We start from the raw sequence: 22,382 nt of genomic DNA on the forward strand, positions 1-22,382 counted from the left end.
CTTGCGCGCGGGCGAGCAACAGATCTGCGCGCATGCGCAGTCCATTGTTTTGACTGAAAATGCCGTCGGTTTCGAAAACGGCGGCCAACGCGTCTCCCCAAACCGAGAAACCGAGCCACTATACGTGAGTAAAGCCGCGCCGCGGAAACCACCGCGTCGCCCGTCGCGAGAAACGCTCACTTGCGCTCGCGCCCGCGCGCACCTCCTCGCATTCCTCAACTCTCGCGCGTGCGGTTCAAAACATGGTGCTTTTTTTTTCCAGGCATTGTGACTCCCTAAACGTCACATTAGGCAAACAACGACTGCAAAGCGACAGCGGCGCCGTACGCGCCTCCAAACCACTCGAATCACAAAACGCGGGCGTTTCGAGGGGTTCGGTTTAGTCTCCCCCCGAACGCGAGGCTCGCTAAACGTTTTTTAGCCCAGGAACTCGCTTGTAAATAGCTCGGCCTTATTTTGAGTCTCTCTCCCCCCCCCCCCTCCTCCTCCTCCTCCTCCGCCTCCTCCTCGCTACGCACATTTATAGACGTACACCCCGGGACCTTCGCCCGGCGTTAGGCAGGAAAACTTGCGTAGTTTTACTTTGTGAATGGCAAACTAACGCCAGTGACCCAAAACACACACACACACACACGTACAAACGTACAGCGGGCTGCGACACTAGCCACACAACACGACGCTTTAGACGTCAGCGGCCGCTTCCTCGTTTTACATTTGTTTGTTGTTGTTGCTATTATTATTATTTGTATTATTATTATTTATTTATGTTTAATGCAGATACTTGAAGGAGTTCCGCACGGAGCAGTGCCCGTTGTTCCTGCAGCACAAGTGCACGCAGCACCGACCCTTCACGTGCTTCCACTGGCACTTCCTCAACCAGCGGAGGAGGCGACCCATCAGGAGGAGAGACGGAACCTTCAACTACAGCCCCGACGTGTACTGCACCAAGTACGACGAGACCACCGGCATCTGCCCCGATGGAGACGAGTGAGTCCCGAGGCCCACAGGAGCACCGGGTGCAGGTTTACTGTGCAGAGTTAAAGTTAGACTAATGCCACAAAAAGGACGTTTCATCAGGTAGAGAGCTGTTAGGGTGTGACTTTTTTTTTAAAAGTGCACTTGGGCGGTGTTTTTTGAGGAAGTGTTGTTTGTCTTCTTGCGGATAGTGAGACCTGAGAGGAAGTGTTTTTTTTTTTGTTTTTTTGCTATCTGTTAAAAAGAGATGTTTGCAGGGCACCGGAAGCGTGCATTCTATTTGTGTATTTTGAGGGATGATCTCATAGATGATCATCGGAAGAAAGAAAAAAAAATCTCCTAGTTTGACCATTTTGCTTTAAAGTTGGCAAGTCGCGCGTAAAGGTGTGATCTGAAAGGTGTGATATTGTTGCAGATGTTGTCGCTGTGTTTCATTTGCAATTTTGCAATGTGTGTTTTTCCGCCGTGCACGTGGAGTACCAATCTTAAATTTAGGTTGAACTCTCACTTCATGTGACCGGACATCACCTCTGGGCCTTTAAGCACTACGCTACTGCTGCTGTTCGGTTCCCAGTTAGTTTGTGATTGTGCTGTACGTGACCATGTGGTCTCCCGTTTTGTTTCACACAGCACAATTTGTCATTGGGAGAAGGAAAAAATAGTTTGTCACCCCTGTGGCTGGAGAGGAGTCGCGTATTATCTACATAACGACTAAGTGCTCAAGTTTCACAGGAACAAGATCTGTGCATTCTCAAAATGGGCGGCATGACTGAATTAAACAATCGGAATAACATTTAATTGAGTCCTACATAGAAATACAATGATTAAACTAATGCAAAATTAACCACTGCTATTTCCTCCAATTCATTGTCTGCCAACGGAAGCTATTTTTGTAAGACTCTGTGTTGCCATAGCAACTGTTGCTACTCTGTAAAGGAATAAACGTTTAGTTTATTCAAGAGGCTTTTCGTCCATGGATTTATACAGGCATTGCTGTGGTTTTCATTCTCCATTAAAATGAGTGCAACTATAAAAACCTTTTAATCCTCCTTTGTTCAGACCACGTTTTGCCTCTCAGTGCGTCACTTTGCTGCTATGTTGTGATAAATTGATGCCTGCAAGCATTTTAGACTTGTTCTCTGCAATAATGTCCTGAAGATCGTGCTTTTTACTTCTACACATTTACTTCTTATTATATATACTTATTTTTATCTTTTCTTCCCCAGCTGTCCTTATCTACACCGGACCACTGGTGACACAGAGCGCAAGTACCACCTTCGCTATTACAAGACCGGCACTTGTATCCACGAGACGGATGCTCGAGGCCATTGTGTGAAGAATGGACTGCACTGCGCTTTCGCTCACGGGCCACATGATCTCCGACCTCCAGTCTACGATATCAGGTGACCATAGGAAATAGTGGGCTCTTCTTTTTAGGTTTCTAAATTTATCGTTAAATTACACCTGCAAATAACTAATGTTATGAGTGGTCTAAGGTGTCACCATCTGTATTTGTAATAACATTGCGCCAGTCATTAATAAAAAGGACATTGATCTTGTGTGCACAGAGAGATTCAAGCACAAGAGGCCCTTCAAAATGGGCAGTTGGGATCTGGGGAAGGTATTCCCGACCTGCAGCCCGGTGTGTTAGCCAGCCAAGCGATGATTGAGAAAACTCTGACAGAAGACCCGCGGTGGCAAGGTGAGCGCGCCGCGCGACCAAAAGATTTCTGTAAAATAAATGGACATTAATCCCTTTTTTTTTGTGGCCCCTTTTTTTTTTTTTTTTCTCCAGATACCAACTTTGTTTTAGCCAACTACAAAACAGATCAGTGTAATAAGCCCCCAAGACTATGCAGGCAGGGCTACGCGTGCCCCCACTACCACAACAGTAGAGATCGGAGAAGAAACCCCAGGAAGTTTAAGTACCGGTGAGATATTTCTTTAATTTGGTGTGTAGATTGCATCGCGTTGCTCTATCGTAGTGGGTTAAAGACTCCTTACTCTTCTGAATTCAGGTCGACTCCCTGCCCCAATGTGAAGCACGGGGATGAATGGGGCGAACCCTCAAAGTGTGAAAGTGGAGACTGTTGTCAGTATTGTCACTCTCGTACTGAACAGCAATTTCACCCAGAGGTAAGTGAACTTTTGTTTTTCAGAAGTCAAAACAGGTCGGTGGGTCACAGGTTTTCCGCTTCGCTGCAATGAACTCATTACAATAGACAAGCCTTAAACTGACCAGTTACCAAAACCGACAAAACAAATATAATGTGTAACGTGAGAAAATATTTCTTATTGGCTTGTGTTTTTTGTTTTGTTTTTTCCTAAAGATCTACAAATCTACCAAATGCAACGACATGCGACAAACGGGCTACTGTCCCAGAGGACCGTTCTGTGCGTTCGCACACGTAGAAAGTAAGTGAAAACTCCCAACTACGGTGTGTGGACACACAAACGTATATACACACACACGGTGGCTTCCTTCGCTGGACTCGCACTGTATGACTGTGACGTGCACTTGAATCCACGCAGGAATCCCCTCCACAGAGGAGACCATGAGCTCGCTGCTCTCGGTGATTCAGTCCGGCTCCCAGCAGTACTCGGAGGGTCCCGTGAGCGAGTGGAGCAGCGGAGGAAACTCCGCGACCAGCAGCAACGGACAAGTAGGCAGTGTACGTCGTCTCTGCTTCTACCAAAATGTGTATTGGAAGGATAGCGGGCCCAAATCTGGTGCTAGTTTATGTTCAGAGTCCAACGCATGCAGCGTGTCATCTCTTGACGTCTAGCTGTCCGAGAGCCTTTGAACCTGAGGAGCAGGTACACAGAAACTAACCGGAGGGCTGCTAACGTATCATTGGCATTGATTTCTCATTCATGTTATTCTAATTCGAGCACTGTGAGATATTTATTCACCAATTGCTTTGTTTTCTTTTAAAAACAAAAAACCCTCCACAATATATTTTTACTTTAAAGAGAGTATGAAGTATTTTATACATCGAGCTGTTGTGGATATCACAGAAGAATGCAGCCCATTTAAAGCAGAACATTTCTCTTACTGTTCGAAGTAGGTTCTTTATAATCAATGCTCAACCTGCAAATGACATTTTCAGTCTACACACGTCTGATTCTCATCTTCTGTAACTCGGTGAAGAGTTTTTACATAATTCACCACAACAACCACAACAAAGTATCCAAAAGTATCCAACGCTGCTCTCGAGCATTTCCCGAAGTTCCAGTTGTCTCCACTGGGTCAAAGGAGCCGTGTTGAAGAGTAAAAAGTCTCTTTAACTTAGTTTACGTTGTCGATGTTTGGTCATTGAAACGTGCCGTTTCTGTGTTTTGAACACTTTCAGATCAAAAACAAAGGACTGGTGGATCACAAATTAATAGACCAAGAAAAACAGGTTTGTTCTTTAATGGGTGACTTTGGGGGAGATGAATTAATTATATTACATTATATATGACATATTGATTTGAATTGCCAGTCCAACAAAGGCCTTTTTGTGGATTCCTTTCAGACACAGAATACTCTATTCTCTGCCGTGAACCCTCTGGCATCAAGCTTTACCTCCAGCATCACATCCAGCTTGGCCTCCAGCGTTGGCTCAGACAGTTCTTCACCCACCACCTTATCAACGATGAATGCAAAAGCCACTCCTTTCTACCCGGGGAGCAACACCGTGGAGTCTGTCATAGGTGGGCCAGGTCACCCGTGAACGTACCTGATTTCCGTATTTTGTGGTAAAATGACAACTGGATTTAGTCCCTTTTCCCCCCACACCCCCCCCAGGATCCGCTTTGGACCTCAACTTCAGTGACATCAATGTCGCGTCCCTCGACAAAGAGTTGGAGGAGCAGGACAACAGCGTGGGGCTGGCAGGTGAGGACACCTCAGTTGAACTTCTCCCGGTGGCTTGGGCGCAGTCGGTCACCAACGGCCCCACTGTCGTTGGCCTACACGGGACCATGTAACTACCTCCCCCCCCCCCCCCGCAGGTCAAAGGGCGCTCGGTGGCTCCGCCCCGGTCAACATTCCCGGCTCCTTGGCGCGATCGTCCTCCTTCAACTCCTCGTCGTCGCTCTCCACCTCGCCGCTGAGCTCCCTCTCGCAGTCGCTGTCGCAGTCGCTGCTGGCCGCCACCATGTCGCACCAAAACCAACCGCCAACCAGCATGTTGGCCAAGCAGGAGCGCGCCGGCCTCCTGGGAAACGCCTCCTCCTCCCAGAATTCTTTGGGTAAGCTGGGGTAACATTTTGAATTTATTGTGAGAGAGATTCCGTCCCCAACTAACCTTTCCCTTCGGTGCTTGGTCTTGTTTTTTGTTGTTGTTTTTTTTCAACACTAGGCTTGAATGGAGGGGCCAGCAGCATCTGGGACTTTGTGAGTGGCAGCTTTTCCCCGAGTCCATCTCCGGTCTTCAGCAGCCTAACCGCCGCGACCAGCAGCGGCGATCTGGCCCGCCTTTTCAGAGACCTGGACGAGGCCAAACGGAAGATCAAACAGTGGGAGGAGGCCTGGCACCAGGTCAAGCAGGTCAGTGCCACCGATACACGGCTCGCTCAAGAGTAGAACGATTTCCCCTTTTCATAGATGGCAAGTTCTGTTTTGTTCTGTTTTGTTTTGTTCCAGGCCTGTGAAGCTTGCCAGAAGGACGCCCGCGAGGCGAAGGAACAGGCGAAAGCGGCCGAGGCGGAGCGGCAGCTGGCGGAGCAGAAACGGGAGGAAACGGGGCGCAAGCTGAAGGAGCTCCAAGGGGACTTTGATGCGCTTTGTCGCACCCCTGGAACGCCTCTTCTTCGTAGCTATAGAGAGCTGGACAAGCTGCCCCTGTCAAAGCTACACTCCATCCAGAGTCAGCTGCGTAGTGACCTAGACCTTGTAGACGGGGTAAGACGGACGAGATCACACACAGAATTCTCTTTGTAGCACCGTTTAGCGCTCAGATCGACGTCAGGCGGCGTCAAGCATGCTCATTTTGGAAAAAGTCTGCATGAAGTGTGTTTCCTTTTTGGTTGCGGCTGATGTTCATTCTTTTCTTTCCCCAACAGGTAATATATCAGCTTCAGTCAAAGAAATGTATAGTTTGCCAAAAGCGCGATCGCTGCATCGTTCTGCAGCCGTGCCAACATTATGTGCTGTGTGCAAACTGTGCACCTAGTAAAACACAATGCCCCTGTTGCGGGACAAAGATATTGAAGTGGTGATGTACAAAAAGGTACTATTTAAAGCCCTTTGAAAAACTACTCGACTAGATATTACATGTTCTAAATGGTGATGTGATTTGGAACTCAATGATGTTTAACTGAGACAGAAAATAGTATTATGAATCAGATTGTGTACAGAGGATTTAATCATTACAGTTCTGGCTCGTTGTTTGTGCACATTAACCCGACTCAACCAGAATGGAATATTTTCTTAAATCATCAGTCACTCTAACGAACACACTTCTCGTGTCCAGCTATCCAAAAAAAAACAAAAAAAACAATCGTATTTTTCCAGCAATGCACTTTGGCGAAAACCGCTTTGCCAACGTGACACATTGCCCACGCAGTAACACAACCAATGGGATTGATGAAGTTGGACACTCAAAGATATTAATGAGTAGACGTTTGTATTCTTCTTCCCTTGTGTTTGGATGTTAATGGTTTGGAAATACGTTATTTTGTGTGAAACTCTGGTCTGTCTACATGTTAATGCACTTAAAGTTCAGCCGGAGAGGAATGGAAGGTTTTTTCAAAAAGATACTGAAGAAATATGTATTTGAAAAAGGTTTTTATAGATCCTAACATCGCAGATTATTATATTTGAAGAAAGAAATACAAGACAGAAGAAAACTTGCTCACTGTTACTTGATATTATATCTTAACTGAAATGTTCTAGTTTTAAAATTAGGTCTAAAAAAATCTCTTCTCATACTGTGAGTCCTACGGTCATTTTTCACAAAACGCTGTTAAGCCACGAGTTACCTGAGAAGAAATCAATGTGTGAACATGTGAAACACACTGCCAGGAAATGTGAAGTTCCTTCACACTGAAAAAGGTCCTCAAAGCAGATTGTCGTTAGTTAAAGAGGGAAAACAATAAATCAAAGAATTCACTCGGGAGCTTTTCGAACCAAATGAAGAAACCAGATATCCCCAAACCGCAATGAGACCGATGCTAAATTAGGAAGTGATACTTCAGGCCGACAGTGCGGGCTGTAAAGTGTGCGCTCGTACCTTTGGCAGAGCGCGGAGCCGCCGAGAGCCATGCGGGAAATGTGTCGATGAGAGAATTCGTTCTTCCAGAAAGTGCTGGAACACTTTTTAAGGCTCTGAGGAATTAACTCTCATCCAAAACTATGGGGAGTAATTAAAGACGAAGGAAAAACACATCTGCGGGCCAAAGTATTACCCGACTATTATGCAGATTGATCAAATATTTCACATTAAAAAAACGGGATCTGTGTCTGCATCAGGCAAAAGAAAATCCCAGTAACCAAGGAAACGAGAACCAGCGACACATGGTTGTGTTCCTCTTTAAGTAAAGCCACATTTTCACTCACAACCAGTCAAGCATCATTCAGTTTGAGTTGTTATTAAAGCACTTTGTTGACCTGGGACTTTATTAGAGGTTATATAGAAATTTGCTTTCAGCTGCTTTGTAGGTCTTTTTTTGATTTCCTTTTTTTTTTTAAAGATTTATATATTTTTTTCTATATAAGCTAATGTCTGACGCTTTTGTGTGTACTGTGAAACATAATTTGGATATTTCATGTTTCCTATTGTAAAATCATGGCATGGTTCTACATATTTCATAGAAAAGTACTTAATGGTTTCTACTTTCATAGTTAGATTTATACAATTTCAATCAAATAAGTGCAAATTTAAAATGTATTTTAGGCATAACCAGCAGCTGTAATATCAATATGCTACATGTTGAGGCTGTAATTCAATCAGTTAGTTCTTTTTTTGTAGACATTTATATAGCCTATCCTATTAGAAAAGCATGTATTGTATTTGCTAAAAGCCTGAGATAGTGGATTTCGTAGGTATCGAGTCTCTAGAACATATCGGCCTCTAACTCTAAAGTGCCTTGCCGTAGTTGAGAAGGTTGCGCGTAGAGCTGTCAGCAGCTCTCTGCAGAGCGCGTCTCGCTCCACTTTGCAGAAGCATTGACACAGTGTGTGTGTGTGTGTGTGTGTGTGTGTGTGTGTGAGTAGATACATGTATGTATGTATGTATGTATGTATGTATGTATAAATATTTTATCCGAACAAGTGTTTCTGTGGCGGATAAGTGAAAACAAACGTTGTCCCGACTTGGCAATGAACCCCCCCCCCCCCCCCCCCACCCACCCGCTCGCCCCTCGGTCGCGGTGCTCTCTTGGTGCAGCTCGGCCTTTTTTGAAATTAGGTTTTTCCAATTCAACGTTTGGGAGTATGCAAAGAGCACAGGCGCTTTTTGGAAAGGTCACTTGTGTGACATTTCCGCAGTCAATGAAGAATTGGACAGGACTTGTTCTGGGCTCCTCTAATTGAAAAGACCTTTTACTGTGTATTAAAAAATAACTTTTTACTGTTGCGTTAAATTCAATTTAAAAATCCTGTATCTCCAGGTACACTCTTTTGCTACTTCTAAATATGGGAAAATGCATTGTTTACACGCATTAGATGACAATTTAGCAACTCAGAGGAAAATAATCACGACTGGTTTTTACTATTTCAGCATTTATATGATTTGTGACTTCATTATATTACAGCTTAAAAGGCGGGCTTGTGTGCGATATATTAACCAGCAACAAAAAAAAAAGGTTTGCACTGTCACACGTATCGACTCATTTTCAGTGTAGTGAAGGCTTAATAACTTCTGCCAGCTTTGCTGCTACTGGAAAAGGTATTAATGTAGTTTCCTGTTAAACATTTAGATGTTTGAATGTCGTTGTGCATCCACGGCTCAGATTTCCCAAACGATGAAATAATCTTGACTGGTTGAATCATTGGAAATCCGACTTCCGAAGGCTGAGAATGATGTCACAGAGCCGTACTCCTCTCGAATTGTCCCGTTTTTTAAAAATGTGTCCAAGGTCAATCATTCCTCCCCCTCCCTCCCCCAGTTTAGGGCAGGGCTCTTTGTTTTTTCTGTGAAGCCCTCCGCGTCTAGTGTGGGAATCTAGAAGTCAACCAAAGTGGTGTTGAAGTAGCTCGGCCTCTGCTTGTGAGTCTTTTTGCTTTCATTTGATCCAGTGAGACGTGTTTCCTAGCATCGAGGTGACAACAGGACTATGCCATTGGCTCTTTGCTTACGACATTATTAATGGACGCGAGCCGATTCTTTGCAGTTTCAACCAAAGACTCCAACTGTTACTTCTTTGTTGCTACATGTCGTCATCTTGTTTTATTTCAGTAAGAAACCCCAAATTGATTTTAAAACAGTAATCACCTAGTACCTTAAAATAGATAATGTTCATTGACCGCAATCAATGGCATCTTTTTCTATCTTAAGTGAGCTATAGTGAGTCACTGCAAAATTGATTTGAAATGCACGAGTCAGAAACCTTAAAAAGAAAAAAAAGAAGAACCCTTGTTTGTGACATTGATCTGTGTAAGTTGTACATTGACGTGCACGGCAGGTTTGTGCAATACTGGCGAGCACGTGGCGCGCTCACGAGGGCGCGTGCTTCTGAAGGGGCCATTAACCACCTTTTTGGTTGTTCTTCAGTCAGGACGGGCCTACAGCGTCTCTCCCTTCAAGCTGTGGTCCAGTTTAGTTTTAGTTTTTTGTTAAAAGGACTGTGGACAGGTGATGATTGTGAGAAACATTTAGTGGCAGATACAGACATAATTAAAACTGAGTTGTTGTTGGTATTTTGTTGTTGGTCTCTCAAGTGGTCTACATGCCCCGAATTCAAGTTTTTTTTTAAAAGAAATGCTACAAAAATCCCTTGATAAGCACAGCTTTCATTTCTTTAGATGCGTTGAATTGATCTCAAATGGACCGGCGACTTTTTCCAAGTACAAACTGTGCCTTTTTGTTGATGACATCGTTCTGATTGGCATGAAGACGATACATGTCTCTGACACAGCGTTTTGTCTCTCGGTAAGACGGCAAAAATGCAACATGCTTAACTAGAATCCAAATCCCAGTGCCTTACAGGATTCCCGTGGAACGGGCTTCTGGGTTGCCCGCCGAACGAGATCCGCTCTCGAGTCACAAAGGTTCTCAACGACTGATAACGTCTCAGTCTGTATTTGCCATAGCTAAAAAAAAAGAAAAAAAAAAAACTGCAATACTTAACCTTTTTGAATACACTATTTTGATCTCAATAAGTCATTTAGCACCAAAAAGTCGGTTGTTTGTGAGAAAAGCACCAAATAAGAGGACTCGTGTAAATGAACTATAGTGGATGAATCATTACGCTCTGCTTTGAATAGTTTAATCTATCTCGCGTTATTGTTAGTAGTGTTGTCTTTTTTTGTTTTTTAATATTATGAAAATGGAGCCTGACAATTTATGCAATCTTGTACATGTATATGATGTATGGAGCTTTTCAAATTTAGGTAAAATACAGGTGTTGTCAAAAGTAAATGATCTGAATGTGGAACCGGTTGTTCCATACACTTTAGAAAGAATTTCAGTAGAATGTTATTTTAACATTGAAGCCCTGAAATATTGAATGTATCGTTCTAAATTAGATATTAAATGAACAGTTCACTGGATATTGTGGAGCTCAGTTAATTCCTTTTGATGTAGCATCTAGTTGTGAATTGCTATTCAATAAAATGTATTAGTACTAAAACAAATGCAAGTTTTTCAAGTATATTTGTCAGGATAATAAGGAAATTAAGGAAAGAAATGTATTTTTCTAGGGCTGATACAGTGATTTAAAACATAATGTGTTAAATCTGAAGAAACTGCATTTCATGGATTTATTTACTTAACGTCAGTGGGTTTAGAAATTATTTATAGATTAAACAATATGTCCCTTATTTTGTGATGAGCTGTATTGATATGTAGGAAATTCTGATAATTGTAGAAATGATTCTGTTGGTATATTGATATTTTCTGTGTTTCGAACACACAAATAGGTCCAAGTCTTAGAATACTAGATTTTTCTTTTCTACATCGAGGATTGTGTACAGAATATTTTCTGTAATGCATTACTAAATTGTTACACTACAGTTATGCAATGGTTTACAGAGTTCACAAAATTATTTTTATCATCTCGAGTATTAAAATAATTTTTCATCTGAAATGTGTGAATATCTTTTGTCTCAAACGCAATTAATCGAAGAAACATCTGAAGATCTACCTTAACAATTTAGGAGGATGCTTCTGTATTGAAATGGTGACACCAGAGGAAGCAGGTTTTGTTTATTAACTTTATTACCTTACACTTACTAAAATATTTTTACTATCTAAAACAAATCTGTTCAAGTATACATTTGATGTTTCAAAGCAGACACGACCTTTGACCTGCTTATATCTGTGCGCACGTTTGAACCTTATGGCACAATGGTGTCACATTTGATGCCTTGTCTCTCAGGATAAGTCATCAAATAGGTAGCACATGAGTTGATTGGCCTGGAGGAGAAAACACGTCACGATGGAGTTAGATTAGAAGGTGACATGTTGCCAAACAAAACAATACTTCATGACAATATAACGAATCCTGAGGCAGCCGGTTGGGAAATTTAACGATTATATTTATAATATACCTCTTTCTGGGACTCTGGGTAGACGATCATGTCTCCTACTTTTTGTAGTTCTGAGCTCTCCTTGTAGATCCTAGTGTGACAATGAAAGTCACGGGGGAAAGGTAATTTATGAAAAAATACTCTAAACGTAAATTTGAGTTTTCTTTTACCTTTCAAGAATCGAGTCAAAGCCGGTCGCGATCGCTTCACCTCGCAGCGCCACCATGAGACACGGTGCCGAGCCAAGACCAGCCATCTTTTTAACGAAACGAGAGACGAGGGGGAAATCAACTGAGAGAGAGAGAGAGAGAGAATGAACCTCGCGTCGCCTTATTCCCAAACATCCTCACCCTCTCTTTGGCCCTTGAAGGCCCCTCCAGAGCCTCGGCTCTGCTCGCCGTCCAGGACGCTCATCCTGCCGGCCGCCAGGTGGCAGCCTGACCTCAGCAGCTGCCCGAGCGGCTCCGGCTGGGAGGGCAGCCGGTGCAGCGGTGGGGCGTTTGCGGGGAATGAGCAGAAAGGTTGTCTGCCAGAGAGCACTCGGTATCTCTGGTACGGATAAACAAGCAAAGCGCGGGTTTCGCAAAGGTCGTCTGGAAACGGACCCGTATTTCGACATCACTCCGGAGGAGTTGCTGCCAAAGTCACAATAAATGATTAAATTATCTAAAGGTACCCATTTGTCTCTGATAAATGATTGAACCAGCGTGAGATGAGTGTGGTGACAACAGTCCGGGTGTTCAGAGTAGCTGAGACACACGTCTCTTAATGAAAGCTTTCAATACAAAGAATGTTCTTCTCATTAAAAAGTAAACCCAGACAAGCAGTCGTGACCCGTGTTGCGTCCTGGTGCCCTTGAAGGTGGAGCACTTCGCTGGTCCACCTGGGCCGCTGTGCAGCTCCGTTCACGCTCCACAGAGACCACGCCTTTTCACCATACAGTAAGTTGAAGGTAATTCAAAGGGCTTCATAGATGAGGAGCCGGAGCACAAGTACTCCACATGGGCCTCCGGGTCTGACGGGTCCTCCTACACACAGCCACGAGCACATGTTGGATCATGGGGACCTACGTTTTTTGCATCAGTGGAAAGCTTGAGAGGGACAATGATCAGTTACACTTTGTGCAGGTAGTAGTGAGGTAGCAGTGCGGTTATCCAGGGTCAACACACGCAGGCCCACCATTGTTAGGCCACACAGCTGCAGTTTGTGGGCTATTTTTGCCAACGTGTGATTCCAGATTGTTGGCTTGAACAGGCACAAAGTGACCAGCGTCTGAGGATCTGAGCAGAATCCGTTTATCTCTCGATTATCACATCAACTTGTAACTGAATTCACTGTAACTTAACATTGACATTAATATAATCATATCATTTGCCACATTTCTACAAGGGAAAGGCCCATCCCCTTCTTTAATCTGGAGTTTAACTCAAAAGACTTTTTTGGTTTTGGACTTAGTGTCTCATGGCATGTTGTATGCAGCCCTCAAACCTACCAGAAATCAGCTCGTGCTCAAAGAAGAACACGGAGGCTTGTCTGAAAGCCACTTCGGGTGTTGGGGACATCAGGACACTGAGGTCACCGGGGTCATCTTGTGGCAAGAGTTTCCTCAGCGAAGCCAAAGCGTCCACGCATTCAAGCGCACACACCAGGGCAAGACGTCTCGTCAGACGCTCCAGGCTGCCTTCAAAGAGCTGCTGCCCAACTTCGTACGGATTCAGCTCCTGAGCCTGAAGTCGAGTCAACGCCGGCAGCCACTTCAGGCCCGAGCAGCTCGAATCCTGTATGTTGTCCATCAACCTCTACCATCAGCATGGCAATTGTTAAAACATCAGCAGGGTGCTAAGTTTCTAAGAGATTTCTAAATAAATAATTCACTCGCAATCTCGCTGCTCTGTTCATTCATTAAACTGTGTGGGCTGCTATGTGTATTTGGTTTGTTCTGCCAACTCGAGTTTCTAAAGGCAGGACAAGCCGTGCTGCGGTTGAACTTCGCCCACCTTCTGGCTCCCGTGTCAGCAGCCCGTGCAAGAGGCTCAGCCCTAGAACCCCATCAAATCTGGACTGGATGCAACCCAGAAGCTTTTGTGTCTTCAATTCTCTCATTAGGGCTGGAACAACAAAGTAACAGTGATGCTGACTCAACACATTATTGAAAAAACCATAAGAAGGAAGTGTGAACGTTTGCTGTCCTGCATTCATGACTGGGTGGGACATTTTGATTATAAACATAATCGCTGCACAACAGGTGGTCAACAGATGAGAGGAAAAACCTTTTGCAAGGATATTCTATCAAAGTTGCTCTTGATGATTTAATCTCCTCTGGCTGAATTGAGTACTTTTATTTTTTCATTATTATTTCCTTACCTTCAATCATAAATACAGCAGAAACAAAATCAGATGTAGTTCATTTCAATTGGATTTGCAGGACAGATGTTTATTTTTTATGCTCTATGCTTAAAATATCATTTGAGATGGAATTCAGACCTGCCGGCAGACTAACAGCGTGGTGCACAGCATTTTCTTTCCTCAGTAACAACAGCAGACATGGAGAGAGCAGCTCCAGCTGACCCCGACACGGGCTCACAGCGTGTGGAATGCAGAACACTCGAGCCTAGACGAAATATACACAAGCTTCAAAACTGTGACGAGAAACATAGTAACATTCGGCACACGATGTGCATTTGGCCTCAAGATCACAACTGCGGCTAAATGTTCCGTTATGTTAGAAATGAGTTTGTATCAACAAAATCCGAGTGTCTCTGGTAAATAGTGAAATTCCATTCCAAGCAAACAGTACACAATAAGAAATATTTTATTACAATTACTGACCTCAGTACAACTGTATCTTTCTATTCTAGATACTGAGACTGAGCTTGTAGTTCTACCTGCTGCTCGGAGAGTCCCAGGTCGGCGGGGGGCCATTGCTCTGAAGCCGCAGCCTCTGCAGCCCCCCCCACACGGAAGCCTCTGCGCTCACACACTGCCAGCACTTGGCCGAAGCAACATGGAGGCACCGCAGGCGACACCACCAGGAGTAAGTCGGCTAAGCGGGGGGGGGGGGGGGGCAGAAGGATTAGCGGCTCCCCTCATGTAAAAATGTTTGGTTCTTTGCTGCAATCAGGCAGAAAATGGTGGCTGCTTGTTGTGATACCGTACCTTTGGTTGGACAGAAAGACTCCTCCTCGCTCATTTGAGGGAACAACCCTACAAAACGAAGGCGACGAGGGACTGATTCGGAAACATTTCCGCTTCTCTGATTAGTTTTTAACACAATTTAAAGTTTTGAAAACAAACCTGCTCGGGAGCCGGTTGTGAGGTCGTGCACTTTTCCCTCCGACTCGGCCTGCAAACCACGAGCACGGCTCCCTGTGCTCCCGGCTGGCCTGGCGAGAGGAGAACAGGGGGGGGGGGAGGCTCGAGAGGGTCGGTGCCTTCGGGCATCAGAGGATCCAAGGAGAAGACAGAGACAAAGGACCTGCAGGACACGGTTGGAACCATGACGCACACCAGACGGAGAGCTATTTGGTATTTAGCTTTAGTTAGGTCTTACCAGCCCTGTCACTCGGGAACTCCTGTGGTGGATAAAGGAGCCGCAGACCACACACATCGAGCCCTGAATCAAGAATCAGTTGGAGGGTGTAGTGTGTTATGACAGGATGGAGAAGGAAAGCTTCGCACCCCACAGCGACCGATACCTAGCAACGAAAAATAAGAGCGACATTTATTTAGTTATCCGGCCTTCACGGCCTCCCATTAAGTGCTTCCTGGGATCACAAGACACATTGACGGACACGCTCACTTCTGTGTGCAGCTCTTGTTCGGTCTCTATCCCCCGACACACATGCTCCGGAGCTTACATAGTCTGCCAGTAAAAGCCGGGACTGAGACCAAATGTCCCGTCAATAACCTGAAACACAAAGTTCAGGGAGCACAACACAGTCAACAGAATTCAGTGTTAAATCCCCTTGAAGCACACATCTCTTCCCCGGATCACCTTTGTGTCGGAGGCGGTGGAGATGAAACAATTTAGACTGCATGAAGGCAGATGGATGGGGGAGGCGAAGGCTTGTTGGTCCAGCACGTTTCTGACCACCGGGAGCCAGCTGGCGACTAGAGAGAGCGAGGTCTCGGTGAGGAAGCTGCAGGCGTGGTGAAAAAAAGGTGTGTGGAAGTCTTTGTAGCTTTTCTACAAATCAAACAAAGAGGAACAGCATCAGTATGGCTATTGTAAAGCCTATAAAGCACGTGTGTTTCTTTTTCTTCTTCCTTTTTTTTTTTTACAGCTTTTCTGCTGTTCACCGCTGGTGCGTAAGAGTGACGAGCCACAACCAAGACGAGCAAAGCCAGTCCATCCTCTGTCCACTGCTGCTGGAGTCCCGCAACCCAGAAGGGCACCTTTGCACCGGCCCCGTCTGCATCGTGGAGCACCTCGGGGCCGACCTAGAGCACCATTTTGCCGAGAACCATACCTTTTTTGAGTTTTGTGGCACTCACAGAGTCATAGAGAACATCAGTCTTGTCAGCAGCTGGCTGCTTCTGATTGACAGATTTGAGCGGACGATGTATTTCCAGTTGCTCAGGAATCTGCTGGTGTCGCTCATGTCGATTTCTCTGCTTAACTTCTGGTCTCTGTTGGTCACTATCAAGAAAATATTGTCACGGTTGAAGTATAAGCGTATTTAAGATGTTCAGAGTGAATAACGAAAAAAGGGCGTACCTTTGCTGCTTTGGTTTTTTGATCGGTCTTTGCTGAGATGTAGGTCGGATTTCCATTGCAGAATTTCTGCACTCAATCTGTACACGAGACGATTGATTGTCTCCCCCCAGTTCGTGTGACTCGTGTCTACACATAGACTCTCCAGCCTGGGGTACCTTCTCCTTCAGTTTTTCTAGTACATTGTCTGGCACTGAATGAGAAGGGTTCGCCTATCTCCATTTCCCTTCGTCTGCCGGTATTACGGGCGGTCGTACACCACCCTCAACATGACGCAGAGACGCACACAACCAGCTCGCATCAAACTCATCTAGGGGTATTTTATTTAAATATATAACATATTTTTGGTAATTTACTGATATCCCAAAACAAATCAACAGGAGCGGATGGTTCTCCACCGCCGCGATGCACCAGAGCTGGGGGACGTAACAGCCGGATTTTCTGAAGCAGCATATTCATTCCACTCACTTCACTGGAAGCAGAAACATGATGATATGAACTGAACAACAACTAAAAGTGCAGAACTAAAAAATGACAAATGTTTTCTCGCGTATTCACCTGTCCCCCTTGCATGAGGCAGAATCCACTTTAAGGGTGACTTTCTTTGGTGTTTCGTGGTGATTGCTGCGTTTGACGGATGACTTGGACTTGGGTGAAGGATTTGGGGATGTGCTTGGTATTTCTATTGAAGGATCAGAGCAACGCAGGTCAATGTAAACAGTGGGACATTCCTTTTGACTCAGCTGCAGCTCGTATTCCAAACTCCCCGAGGATTTTTTCCACACATCGGTATGCCTCTGAGAAACATCTGATTATTGTCATTATCCGTCTGGTCACAAAACATTAGCAGTGATTACGCTTACTTGATGTGGTTTGGACTTTCCATCGGCTCTGACACATTCTTCGATGACTGGCTGTTACAAAAAGCAACTAGTCTCTCCATTATGATTGCTTGGGATTTCTCCTCCTTCTCGCAATCTATGAACAAAACTTTAAGGTTGATTAATCATAAATTAAATGCATAACCCCCGTAGTTATCAATAAAGCCTTGATTATTCAATGAAACAGCTGTGTGTACAAAGTAATAATTCATTACCTCTATGTGTTTTCAATGGTTCAACTGACATATGCTTTTGCAGAGGTAGCCGATCCAGATCTTTGAGAACATCATCCAAGTCCCACTGGTCAAACCTCTGAGTTAACAACACCAGTATTTTTTTAGGATGCTTTACCACTGAGAGGTTACATAACCGCATCAACCGCAATCAGAATTTCATTCTTAACGTTTTATACTGTGCCAAACTCACGGTCATTTGCCGATCTGGGTCGTCCAGGTGTGGTCCTACGGCGGCATCTGACTCCACAAGGACTCTCTCTGGAGCATCTCCCTTTAACGGTGAAACAGGAAGGGGAACGGTTGATGTGTTTTTCGTCTGTGACACACACCTGGGTGAACAGTGGCTGCAGATCAACACAGCCCCCACCTCAACATCAGCATCGGCGTGTTGTGTTTGAGTGACAGTGGTGCGTTCCACGTTTTCATCGTCATCCAGTTGCACACTGTCCTCTGTCCAGCGTGTTCCAGCCACAGGTTTCCACAGCTCCTGATTGAGAAAACACACACACACACACACACATAGTAATGGTTGTGTTTTGTGGTGAGTCCTGGACTTACTGCGATCAACACCCGTAAAACGAATTGATAACTTACTAACCTCTGTATTATCGTCATCAATTGAAAAAAGGTCAAAGTCTTGAGGGACCGTGGAGGAAAGACCAGCTGGCCTTTGATATATTCTGGCGTTCTCTTCATTCTCAGACTGTAACGGAAAGAGGAACCATTATTTCCTTTGTGATTTGTGGCTGTCAAGTTATATTAATTAATTAATAGTAAGAAGAAAAAAGAAAAACATACTGATGAAGAATCAAAGTCCATTGTCGGTATTTGCGGTGTCACTTTCTCCAGAATGGCCTCCCAACACGACGAATGATGCAGGTCCATTGTTGACGGTAAAATTAAATATTTTGAACTGTAACATTACCGTTCATGTGCCACGTTACTTGAGGCTGCTTGGTTACCGCGGCAACGGAAAACTTTCGACCGCGCGTGGGCTCCGTTTGGCGCCTCGACTCCCGTCAACAATGTCGCCTTCAAGCACCGCAGGAAATATTACAACTTGTTAAGAGAAGGATGACAGGAAGGTGTTTGACACCTGAACAGGCGATTAGAATAGCCCCAGGGTGTAGTAGAGAGGGAGAATACTGTTCGAGGTACGTAAGGTTGAGTAGACTGCACGCAGTGTAAAAACACGAGTGAGATCAAGTATATGCACATGAGGGCATTCTCGCTTGTTGAAATGCAAGTTGAATGCTGTAGTGCCGAAAGCAATATATCCTCAGGGCACCTGACCTAACCTATGTCAGCTAGCTAGCAGGTTAGCTGTGGTGCTAAGCTAACGTTATCTATTGCAGGTGCTGGCTCGGGTCACGGCTGCTCTGTTCCTATGTAACGGTAAATACTTACTTTTATTTAATCGCATTTGTCACTTGCTGTGTATGAATCGGTGGCCTGTGTGTCTTGCCATGATGTGGTAAAATATTTCAACTCCTTTGGGTAATGTAAAGTTACATTTTTAAAGTTACATTTTTAAAAGAAAGAGAAGTCATACAAGCTGTAAAACATTTATTGCACGTTGAAAAGAATTTCCCAACTATGTTTTGTTTTTAGTGTCAAACAAGTAATATCGCTACACCAATAACATCATCTTGAAGACTTTTTAGCTTCATAGTTGTACCCCCTTTTCTTCCTTCCGGTAATTTTTGCCGAAGTTTGTTTAACGAGCCCAATGAAAGGAATTTTGGACTAAACAGGGATTATTTTACTGAAGCTTAATGGGCTGAACTAAAAAGTTTGGTTTGGACCTGCTATCCCCAATTCTCTTTTGCCAAGTGCCAAGTGTTCAAGGACACAAAGAAAGGTAAAAATATCTTTAATGTTGTTTACCTCAACAAGTTTCCACAATCTGATCCCACGGTGGTAGAGGTTTGTTTAGCTGATATTGCTCTTAGATATCAATACAAACTAAATTGCCTACTGCATTTGAGTTGGATTTAGAGAAACTCCTTTAGATTGTTCCTTCTCTGCAGAGATCAACAATTTGCCGGCTTTAGTTGAAGCTAAATATGTCTGTTTTTCTTTTTATTCAAAAGAAATTCACAGCATCTCATATATATATATATATATATACTGGAACCATTTTATCTAAAGGGTACAGATGACAACATTTACATTTAAATGGTAAATGCGAAACAAGAACCTGAATCGTGCATTCTTAATACTTTTTTAAAGTGGGAGGGTATCAATTGTTAAAAATATGATTGATTACACCAACCAAATCCCTAAACACATCTTCGCCTGTTGGTTTAGGGGCATTGGAAGAATTCACTGTCAATATCTCGCAAGTCCTGACCAACGAGACGCGGCGGGCTGACGCATGTGATATTGTTGAATATGGTGATGGTCGTGTCGGGCTCTTCACCCTCTGCGTGAGTCTCCACTTGCCGCGGTATCACCGAAGGATTCCTCAGGCTGTAGTTTCGGAGTGGGAGGGCGTCGCAGTCACATCTCCACCGGTTCCAAGACAGCAAAAGTTTTTCCATGTTCTCCGGAAAATCGGGGACCATGCTGGTCAGGGCGTTGGCTCTCAGGTCCAGATAGCGCAGTCTCGGGAGTAGCTGCTTTGTGCCATTCTGCAAATATTGTCGACATACATTGTTGGACAACAGCAAGTACTCCAAATTCTTAAGGCCGGAGAATGTATGGGTTGTTAGAACTTCCAACTTGTTGAAGCTCAAGTCCAGTGCCAATAGGCCCACCAGGTCTCCGAAGCTATGTTCTTCTACCACAGAGATGTTGTTTTGCTGCAAGAAAAGCCTCCGCAAACCAGAGAGCCCGGTGAAAGCTTGAGTCGTGACTCTCGTCAGGCAACCTTTGTCCAGATGAAGGCTGTGGAGCTTCGACAGGCCGTTAAACATTTGGTCTGGCAGACTGTGGAAGCAGCTTCCGGTCAGGTTGATGACGGCCACATGAGGGAGCCCGGTGAAACTACCCACCTGTGCCTCCTGCACCTGGTTGTGCCCCAGCTCTAGAACCTCCAGATGACCGAGACCCTCGAAGATCCTTTCCCCCAAGGTCCGGATCCTGTTGTGGCTGAGTCGTAGCTCTTCTAAATACTGCAGGTCACGGAAAGTCCTGGGCCTAATTCCGGCAATCGAGTTGTTGGAAAGACGCAGGACGTGAAGACTATGGAGGCCCAAGAAAGTGTCGTCGTGGAGAGAAGTCAGTCTGTTGTTTGTGAGATCCAGCCATCTGAGTGACTTCATGCCTACAAAGGCTCTGGGTGCCACTGTAACAATGTGATTCTGGGCCAGGTAAAGCTTATGCAGCTTAGTTAGTTTGACAAACACATTAGCTTTGATGACTTTGAGGTAATTTCCGGTCAAATCTAACTCTTTAAGCTCAGCGAGATTTTGGAAAAGCTGTGGCTGCAGATAAGCAAGTCTGTTCCCCGCGAGAACAAGCTCGCGTAGACCTTGCAGGTCGTGGAAAACCGTCTCGGGTAAAACCACTAAGGAGTTCCACCCCAGGTTGAGAAGCCACATGCGTGAGAGCCCTGCAAACAGTCTTTCTTCAAGACGAGTGAGTTGGTTGTTATGCAGACTAATTGAAGCGATGTTAGGAACGTTCTGGAAGATCGTACCTGGCAACGCCCGGATGCGATTCCGCTCGAGGTGAATGTGTGCAAGCGACCGGAGTCCCTTAAAAGCCTGAGGGTCGAGTGTCACCAGCTCGCCACTCTGCAGGTTTAAGAAGTCCAGGTTAGAAAGGTCCTTGAAAGACGCCGCCAGGAGGGAGGTGAACCGATTGCCATCCAGCCAGAGGCAATGAGTGGACAGGGGGATGTCCGAGGGCACGTGTGTTAAGTTACGCCCGCTGCAGTACATGTTGAGCTCCAGGCTGTAGTCGTCGTGCATACAGGTGCATCCTTTGGAACACGGGGTGGGCTCTTCGGCCACGCTCTCTCCGGCTGTGTCGGGGTCTGGCAACACCAGTGACGTTCCCAGCACCCACAGCACCAACAGCACAATGGTTTGCATAGCGGCTGAGGACGAGACATTACCATCAAAAGTTTAATACGCACTAAATTAACCACGGAATTCAGACGCATTTCTGCTGCGTGCTCTAAATGATGTTGCTTACCTCCGATACGAGGGGTCGCGATGTGAGGCGGACAGGTGGTGAAACACTGAATGACTGAACCTTGTGCAATTTGTTTGAAATGCTGAAAGGAAGGTTTGCCAAGCCCACAAAACTTTTTTTTTTTTTTTCTACAGCACTGAATATATGAAGTTAACCCATGCATGTCCACTTGGCTTGTGTTGAAATATTTTTTTTGAGAGGTTTATATTTTGTTTTCTACCAGCAGTCACTTTGGTCCTTATTCTGGCCCATTATTCTTTTGAGTCTGTAGAGATGTTAGGAATACTTTACTCAGGGTCTTAGAAATGAGGTCAGGGTCTGGTCACCGAGTGCATTTACAATTGATTTTAACTGAAGAGAGATCCAGTGCACCAGACCTTTGACATAATTATGACTTTTTCTTATGCTTATCCTTGTAACGGGCACATTTGACGTGGGGATATATGAGGCAAAATTGTATTTCACTTGTGACCTCAAGTCCGTTTTTAAGAAAAAAGCATGAATTAGAAGAGCTGGTTTAAGTATTTTATAAAAAGCTACTAAGCTAAGTTCATTTCATTTGTGTTGTTTAGTATCATACAAATCAAATTCAATTTTAGGGTACATATTTTATATCATCACATTGCCTAAAACCCAGAGGGATTTGTTCAAATGACATCTGTAACCTGAACCTGCTGTCATCATCTTCCAAAATCCTCCAAATCCAAAGCATTATTTTCTTAACTGGAGACTTGCTGACTTGTTTCTAAAAGTAGAAA

The 22,382-nt window shown here is 44.6% G+C and overlaps 4 protein-coding genes across 9 annotated transcripts in view; 2 read left to right on the forward strand and 2 right to left on the reverse strand.

Annotated features, from left to right (window-relative positions):
* unkl (unk like zinc finger) lies at window positions 1–9,870 on the forward strand. The gene is made up of 15 exons (XM_037475620.2): window positions 1–124; window positions 778–987; window positions 2,202–2,378; window positions 2,544–2,677; window positions 2,771–2,906; window positions 2,994–3,111; window positions 3,306–3,390; window positions 3,508–3,647; window positions 4,329–4,379; window positions 4,494–4,671; window positions 4,766–4,855; window positions 4,972–5,211; window positions 5,322–5,509; window positions 5,606–5,863; window positions 6,025–9,870. The coding sequence occupies exons 1-15, from the start codon at window positions 60–62 to the stop codon at window positions 6,178–6,180; spliced, it is 2,226 nt and encodes a 741-aa protein (XP_037331517.1). The 5' UTR covers window positions 1–59; the 3' UTR covers window positions 6,181–9,870.
* Window positions 9,871–11,289: 1,419 nt separating this feature from the next.
* Window positions 11,290–18,411, reverse strand: LOC119220034 (uncharacterized). Of its 6 annotated transcripts, XR_009957162.1 has the most exons (10): window positions 16,368–16,566; window positions 16,145–16,289; window positions 15,645–15,836; window positions 15,450–15,557; window positions 15,201–15,345; window positions 14,807–15,125; window positions 13,143–14,693; window positions 12,767–12,930; window positions 11,821–12,678; window positions 11,290–11,741 (listed from the first exon to the last, which is right to left on the reverse strand). XR_009957162.1 is itself a non-coding variant. In XM_062566339.1 (8 exons), the coding sequence occupies exons 1-8, from the start codon at window positions 18,364–18,366 to the stop codon at window positions 16,686–16,688; spliced, it is 993 nt and encodes a 330-aa protein (XP_062422323.1). In that variant the 5' UTR covers window positions 18,367–18,411; the 3' UTR covers window positions 16,576–16,685. The 6 variants fall into 6 exon arrangements, 4 of the variants coding, with proteins under 4 accessions (XP_062422323.1, XP_062422325.1, XP_062422322.1 ...); XR_009957161.1 differs by having other exon boundaries at window positions 15,645–16,289; XM_062566339.1 differs by lacking the exons at window positions 11,290–11,741; window positions 11,821–12,678; window positions 12,767–12,930; ... (5 more) ...; window positions 16,145–16,289; window positions 16,368–16,566 and adding exons at window positions 16,576–16,836; window positions 16,923–17,159; window positions 17,228–17,342; ... (3 more) ...; window positions 18,080–18,184; window positions 18,280–18,411.
* A 338-nt stretch (window positions 18,412–18,749) lies between these two features.
* mrtfbb (myocardin related transcription factor Bb) overlaps window positions 18,750–22,382 on the forward strand; it is a 46,574-nt gene continuing 42,941 nt past the window's right edge. The window contains exon 1 of the mRNA XM_037475618.2: window positions 18,750–18,876. The gene's annotated coding sequence lies outside the window, so the exon portion shown is untranslated. The remainder of the gene's footprint in view (window positions 18,877–22,382) is intronic.
* On the reverse strand, window positions 19,033–21,723 carry igfals (insulin-like growth factor binding protein, acid labile subunit). Its single transcript, XM_037475621.2, has 2 exons — window positions 21,625–21,723; window positions 19,033–21,526 (listed from the first exon to the last, which is right to left on the reverse strand). Exon 2 carries the CDS (start codon window positions 21,519–21,521, stop codon window positions 19,788–19,790), a length of 1,734 nt encoding a protein of 577 aa, XP_037331518.2. The 5' UTR covers window positions 21,522–21,526; window positions 21,625–21,723; the 3' UTR covers window positions 19,033–19,787.

The sequence above is a fragment of the Pungitius pungitius genome, chromosome 12, assembly GCF_949316345.1.
Source record: "Pungitius pungitius chromosome 12, fPunPun2.1, whole genome shotgun sequence".
NCBI lineage: Eukaryota > Metazoa > Chordata > Actinopteri > Perciformes > Gasterosteidae > Pungitius > Pungitius pungitius.